Source organism: Chanos chanos, chromosome 12, assembly GCF_902362185.1.
Source record: "Chanos chanos chromosome 12, fChaCha1.1, whole genome shotgun sequence".
NCBI classification, from domain to species: Eukaryota; Metazoa; Chordata; class Actinopteri; order Gonorynchiformes; family Chanidae; genus Chanos; species Chanos chanos.
In genome coordinates, this window is record NC_044506.1 from 14,523,539 (window position 1) to 14,529,794 (window position 6,256).

General features: G+C 38.9%; 1 protein-coding gene across 1 annotated transcript; it reads left to right on the plus strand.

Annotated features, from left to right (window-relative positions):
• The first annotated feature begins 3,671 nt into the window (after positions 1-3,671).
• agr2 (anterior gradient 2) lies at positions 3,672-5,715 on the plus strand. Its single transcript, XM_030789227.1, has 8 exons — positions 3,672-3,713; positions 3,901-4,044; positions 4,373-4,436; positions 4,618-4,670; positions 4,978-5,054; positions 5,242-5,305; positions 5,463-5,546; positions 5,666-5,715. The coding sequence occupies exons 2-8, from the start codon at positions 3,918-3,920 to the stop codon at positions 5,713-5,715; spliced, it is 519 nt and encodes a 172-aa protein (XP_030645087.1). The 5' UTR covers positions 3,672-3,713; positions 3,901-3,917.
• The last annotated feature ends 541 nt before the right edge of the window (positions 5,716-6,256 follow it).

Here is a 6,256-nt window from a genome sequence, read left to right on the forward strand (position 1 = left end):
TGTTAACTCAGAATCTCTTTAGCTTTGAGTAATGATGAAGGGAAAGCTCTGCTTATCATTTCCTCTTCTCTGATTTTCATGACACTCTGTTTGAGGGGTTACATAACATCCCCTCTCTTTGCCTGGGGTCCAGCTGCTCAAGTATTCAGGAATTTATGGAGAGAAAGTCCAGTGTTTGTGACTAATCTTGTTTTGAATGTCGTTTCTCAGAAGATACACAAAGGCATGCCCCCTCGATTTTGTCATGCTTTCCAGTTCAGCTCCACCCCTGTTTCCCCAAATATTGGGATGAAAACAAGACTCCTGAATTTCAAAGTTATTATTTCACATCATTTCAGAAACACAGCTGGCACAAATATTCCAAAGAAGTGCTAATTGTGTACACTATTACTTTTCTACCCTTTTTATTCTGTTATTCCTCACCCAGTTTGTTGGATGGGTGTCTTTTTTTTTTTTTATTACCATACATAAAAAAAAAAAAAAAAACCCGTAAGCCCTACCCCTTTCCTGTTTACTCTGCCTTGCCCTGCATGGAGGCGGAGTATAATCCAGTCAGTTATGATTTCCTTCACATTCATATAAACCAAAGCAACAAAGCACGCAGGGAACATACCTAAAGTTCTACTGAGAAAGGAGTTTGTCTTATGAATTGATGTGAGTTTAGTAAATGTATCCACTGAAGTGAGGATGTGGTATAATGAGAGGACACTCTATGTTCAGGAGTATCTACAGAGTGAACAAAACCCATTTGAATGGTTTCACCAGGCATCACATCCAGCGATTTCATTACTCAGCATTGCAGTTTGGTTCAAAGTAACAGAACATGGCCTGGTGCTAACATGTTCTCTGTAGTATGACAATCAGTGTGGATGAGTGTTGAATCATTTCCTTGAGGACATTTGTGTTGTCGCCTTTGACGGTGTGTTCTGTTCAGTTACACGCCCAGCTCTACAGAGGCATCCGGGTGACAGTTTTTCTCACCTCTTCCGTCTTCTTGCTCCCCTCTGTCAGTGTTACACTGAGCCTGATCCAGGCTACAAACCACTCGCTTGGCCAAACTGATTGAAAATGTTTTCTGTGAAAACAGTGGCCTTTGTGTCTCTTGTGGGACTGTAACTTGTCTTTTTTTATTTTTTTTTTCTTTTGCCTCTGTTTTTATTTTGATAAAATATTGAAAATAAAAATGATTAATTTGTGTTAGAGATGTGTTTATCTGTGTACAAAGCATAAATACACACTTTAAGAAGTATATAGGCCCACACAGAGCATAAATAAAAGTATTTTGTACGTGTATTAATAAATGTGACGAAAAGAAATTGGATTGGGTCTGTGTCATTATTCCAGGTAGGGCAAGTGAAGTACTTTACAGCTGTGACTCACCCTTAATCAAGCCTTAGCAGATATGATCTTTATCACTACTTTGTAACTGTTTGTGCATCAATACCCCCTTCATTGCCACAGTTTTTTCAAATAGTTGGACATGCGACAGACATCTGCTCTGGTTGGCGTACTCAACCAGAAAGGTCATCTGGGCAAGTCTTACTTGTGCAATGGGATTGCTTCTAGACGGTATCGCAACGTTTACTATCCTGCCATGTAGATCCGTGTTCCCAGGGCGGAGCTGATGTAGTGTGTGAACAGGAGGGGCCTCTGTACCCCGCCTTTCAGATCAAATATTGACAAGGGGTTAGGACTCCTCTGGTGTGTGTGAAGGGAAAGTAAATGATAAAAAGTTAAGGACACCTCAGCATTCTGCCAGTCTTTTAATTACGTCAAACATTCACAATCTACTACATGCTCATTAGTGTTACTAGTCATTGACTCATTACATGATTACATTCTTAGATCTAAATGGAGTGTGTTCATTAGGGTGAGTTTCATGAAGGCATAATGAGGAGGAAGGAGGTCAGCATCTTCCAGGGCCAGTATTCAGCTCTGACTAGTTGTCAGAGTAGGAGACAGTTGTCCATCAAAATCTCACCTGAATCAAGGTGATTTTCTTTCACTTACACATTCTCTCTCAAAGACATGTGCAACTCCTTTCGCAGACAACACAGCCTAAGGCAAGTAATGTATTCGTAAATGACAGACCGAGACAGCAGTGTGAAAGGGTTGATTCACATAGTCCAAGTCATGTTGGTTACTACGGAAACTGCGTTCTGAGCGAGAGCTGGACAAAGGTGGCATTGATCCACAGTCAGTCACCCTATCCCTGCAGTAGCACATGGAAGGAGCTTTGTTCAAACTCAATCAGAGCATTATTCAGAGAGGGAAGGTGACTATAGAGTGATGGTTTGGGGGTATAGGGCAGCATTAGCTGAATTATGTTGCCAGTCTGTGTGAAGCGATTGTCCAGATTAATATTATGTTCAGTTTATGTTCCCACACGTTATGTTCAGTTGTGAATCTCTCACAGAGACATTTTAGAGTAACATACTACATGTGGAATATTCAAAGTATTAAAATCAGAATCATAAGGTAAAAATCATTTCAGTGTTACCCTTATTAAACGTTTCTTTGTGCAATTTATTTATTTTTTTTGAAAAGCAGCCGTTCTTGAAGAGACACTGGAGGAAGAAAACCTGAGAACCGTTTGTTTACTTTAAATTTAAATGTAGTCCTGCTTCCTTGGTCACTTATTTTCTAACAGCAAAAGGAAAAGGATGAAAGATCAAAGTAAACACGGGGAAAGGCGGATCTGGCGTTTTAAGGACACGTCAGTGCTTTGAAAGTGATGCATTCACAGCGAGCAAACTTCCTTCTGTGCGATGCCAAGCACAGTTACTATGGAAATGGACCCATTCAGTTCCATTTTGAGACAGCTTTTCTCTCTTGTAAATTTAAATGTAGAGAGAAAAACTTGAAAGAGGAGAAAGCAAGGAGTAAGGCTAGAATCTCTCTGGAAAGTAAAAATGAAACGCAAATTATTCATTCATTGATCGCAGAATAATGACTAAACAAACTCAAACAGACATATTTCAGATGTTTGCCTTCTATGCTACAGGTAAATGTGTAGGTTCATTAAAAGTTAGATAAAGATATTTACTTCTGATCTCATTTCTTCCCACAACTGTATAGCTTCTTATTGAACAGAATATATAACTGTATATTCTTATCTTATTTAACAGAACAATGACACACACCATTTAATGACACATACCCTGGATGAAGATTCTGTATTATGTATACTCTACATATATTAATTTCATATACTGAAACAACATAGAATTATGTTTTGCCATGTTTTTTTTTCTTTATGAAAAAAACCTATAACCTTATCAATCTGAGCCAATGAAATAAGGCCAAATCATTGACATCTGTGATCGGCTGGATTGACTTTTTGCTGACCTGTCCTTGGACTAAAGCCAAATTGTATCTCAGTATTAGCATATCCCCCCCCAATTCTCTTCTTACTGGGAATTAAGACTTTTAAAATACACTCCAGTATTCATTCATTCTGTCTGGACTGGTCCAGTACATATCAAAAAACAGAATTTGTCAATTAAATGGATCATCATGTAAAAACAGAATGTTTCTGAAAGTGTATTGCTAGGTAACACATAGGTGTAGAAACACACATTCCAGAGGACAAGCAGGTAGGGGCGGGACTTACAGGTGAGCAGGTGTATAAATTCTGCCCAGGTAAGAGCAAGACGCCACAGAGGGACCAGGAGAAAGAGTCTGAACACAGACAAAGAGGAACCTTACATCAGGTAACAACTCTTCTTTTTTGTGTTTTACCGCTGCTTCTAGGTATGACATTTCATTGAATTTCCATGTAGGCCTCCACAGTACAGAGTCAGTTTATGATATCCTGCTTAACTCTCGGACAAATTACTTCTGAACTGCTTTAATGTTATGTAAAACAAGTAGCTCTTTTTTGTGTGTTTTCTGCCTTAGATCAGATAGTTTGCAGAATGTCTAAAGGACTGTTATCGGTACTCTTGGTCCTTGTGGCCGTTACTACCTCCCTGGCCAAGCCAGAGAAGAACCCAGTAAACCCAATCAAGAAAGAGAAGAGGGTTCCTCAGACTCTCTCTAGAGGTGAAACTTTCTCTTCTTCCTTATCACCAGTGTGAACTGATTCCACTGCGCCAACGGATTCATAAGCTGGGAAAATGAATGTGCTTCAGTTTCTGACTATAACAGATTATAATTGTCACAATTAATCCATTTTACTGAAGTGTGACCACTCTCTCACACTGCAAGTACACTTTAAGCAAAGCTCTATTGTATTTCCTTAGTCCTGTGCTATACATGTGTAGTAGTGGTTGAGTAACTGAGAACATGTATAGCTAGGGTGACAGGTGTAGGAAAGAACTGTGAATTATGCATATATTTGTGGAACCATAAATCTAATTTCTCCTCTCAGGTTGGGGTGATCAGTTAATCTGGGCTCAGACCTATGAGGAGGCCTTGTTTTGGGCCAGGTCAAGGTGAGCGATGGCTAAAAAAATATGTCTAATGCAACTAATGTGAACTTCCTCAAACCCTGGTTTAGAATAAAATAGAGATTGTACATGTAGATCAGGATTAGGTCGGTAGCCATGAGCCTCCATGTGTCATGTCTGTGGAAGACTTCAAATCTATGTGATTAATGACAATCTCTCTCCATAGGAACAAGCCTCTGATGGTTATTTTCCACCTGGAGGACTGTCCACACAGTTTGGGTAGGGACTGACCTCCATCCAATAAATACCATGCCACACAATGCCTTGACCAATCACAGTGCACTGATTGCCCCAAACTCTCCTGTTTTGTTAATATTGCTAGATGTGTGGCAAAAACACACACAAATGTTTGAGCGAAATTTCTATAACTTAAAATTCAGAATTAAATGAAAGAAGGAAGAATCGTCAAACAACCAAAACACATTGCTCGACAGACAGTTTATTGTTATTTGTATCTGTTTAAAACACATTGCTCAGCCGACAGTTTATTCTTGCCTGTATCTATTTTCCTGTCTCCGGCGTTCAGCCCTGAAGAAGGCGTTTGCTGAGGACAAAGAGATTCAAAAACTGGCAGATGACAGTTTCATTATCCTGAACCTGGTGGTAAGTTTCCATTCTCGCATTATAACATATTTATAAGACATAAAACAACAGCAGTGATGAACTCTAAGACACCATCAATCATTTTGCAGTTCTTTGAGTTCTTTATGTCAATACTATTTTAATATAATATGTTATTTTATGTCAATATAACATGATGGACTTCCCACTGTGATATCTTTCTTTACAGTATGAAACCACTGACAAGCATCTATCTCCAGATGGACAGTATGTTCCCAGAATCCTCTTTGTTGGTGAGTTTGCCCCATAAGAAACATAAACACATGAGATGTACAATTTTGATAATACATATTATGTTTATAAAGTGCTCAAAAGTGACAAAAGGGTTTTACACATAAGAATAAGGATAAGACTTTGAAAAAGGAATAAGAAAATTCCTCCTTTCACCAGATCCTTCTATGACTGTGAGAGCTGACATCACTGGGCGTTACTCTAATCGCCTGTACGCTTACGAGCCCTCTGACATGAAACTCTGTAAGTACAAGAACATGTTAAGAATTTGATGCTTTAAAAAAAAAAATCATTTCTAAAAATAGCGTTTATACTGTACAGACACACTGATTTGCTAATTTTTATTTTTCAACTGCCGACAGTGTTGAGCAACATGCAGAGAGCTATGAAGTTTTTGAAAACAGAATTGTGAAGAGGATTTCCAAGACCTTTGAGCCCAGACTGGATTTCCTCAAAACTGAATGGTTAATGGATAAGGTGACATTGTAATTAAATTGTGTAAAACCAAGCACTGGAAAGCTTTGTCTTCATAGAAAATATGCAATGGTTTTTTTTTTTCCTGTTACTGCCACTCTTGACACTGGATTGACTTTTAATGTACTGCATCAAAGAAGCATCTCTTTTTGAATAAACCGAGTTATTCTTAAATCCGTCTCTCCTTTTGAAGTCACTGATTGCAATTACTTTCGGTTCTGATAAAGCCTAACTCGGGCTGGTTTTATTACACGCAATCTTAAAGGCGTGAATGCGTCGGTTAAAGTTTCAAGGGCATGGTCAAGTGATTTCTTATCAACTAGAGTAAGAATGACAGCTTCAGTTTGGTGGCTCCGGTTTGTATCCTGTATGGGCGGGACAAGAAAGGCACTTTCCTGAGTCATGCCGTTGCTTAGTAACCAGAGCTCTAGCAAAAGCACGCGCTGTTTTAATGAGTTTCTTACCCGAGCAAGCTGATC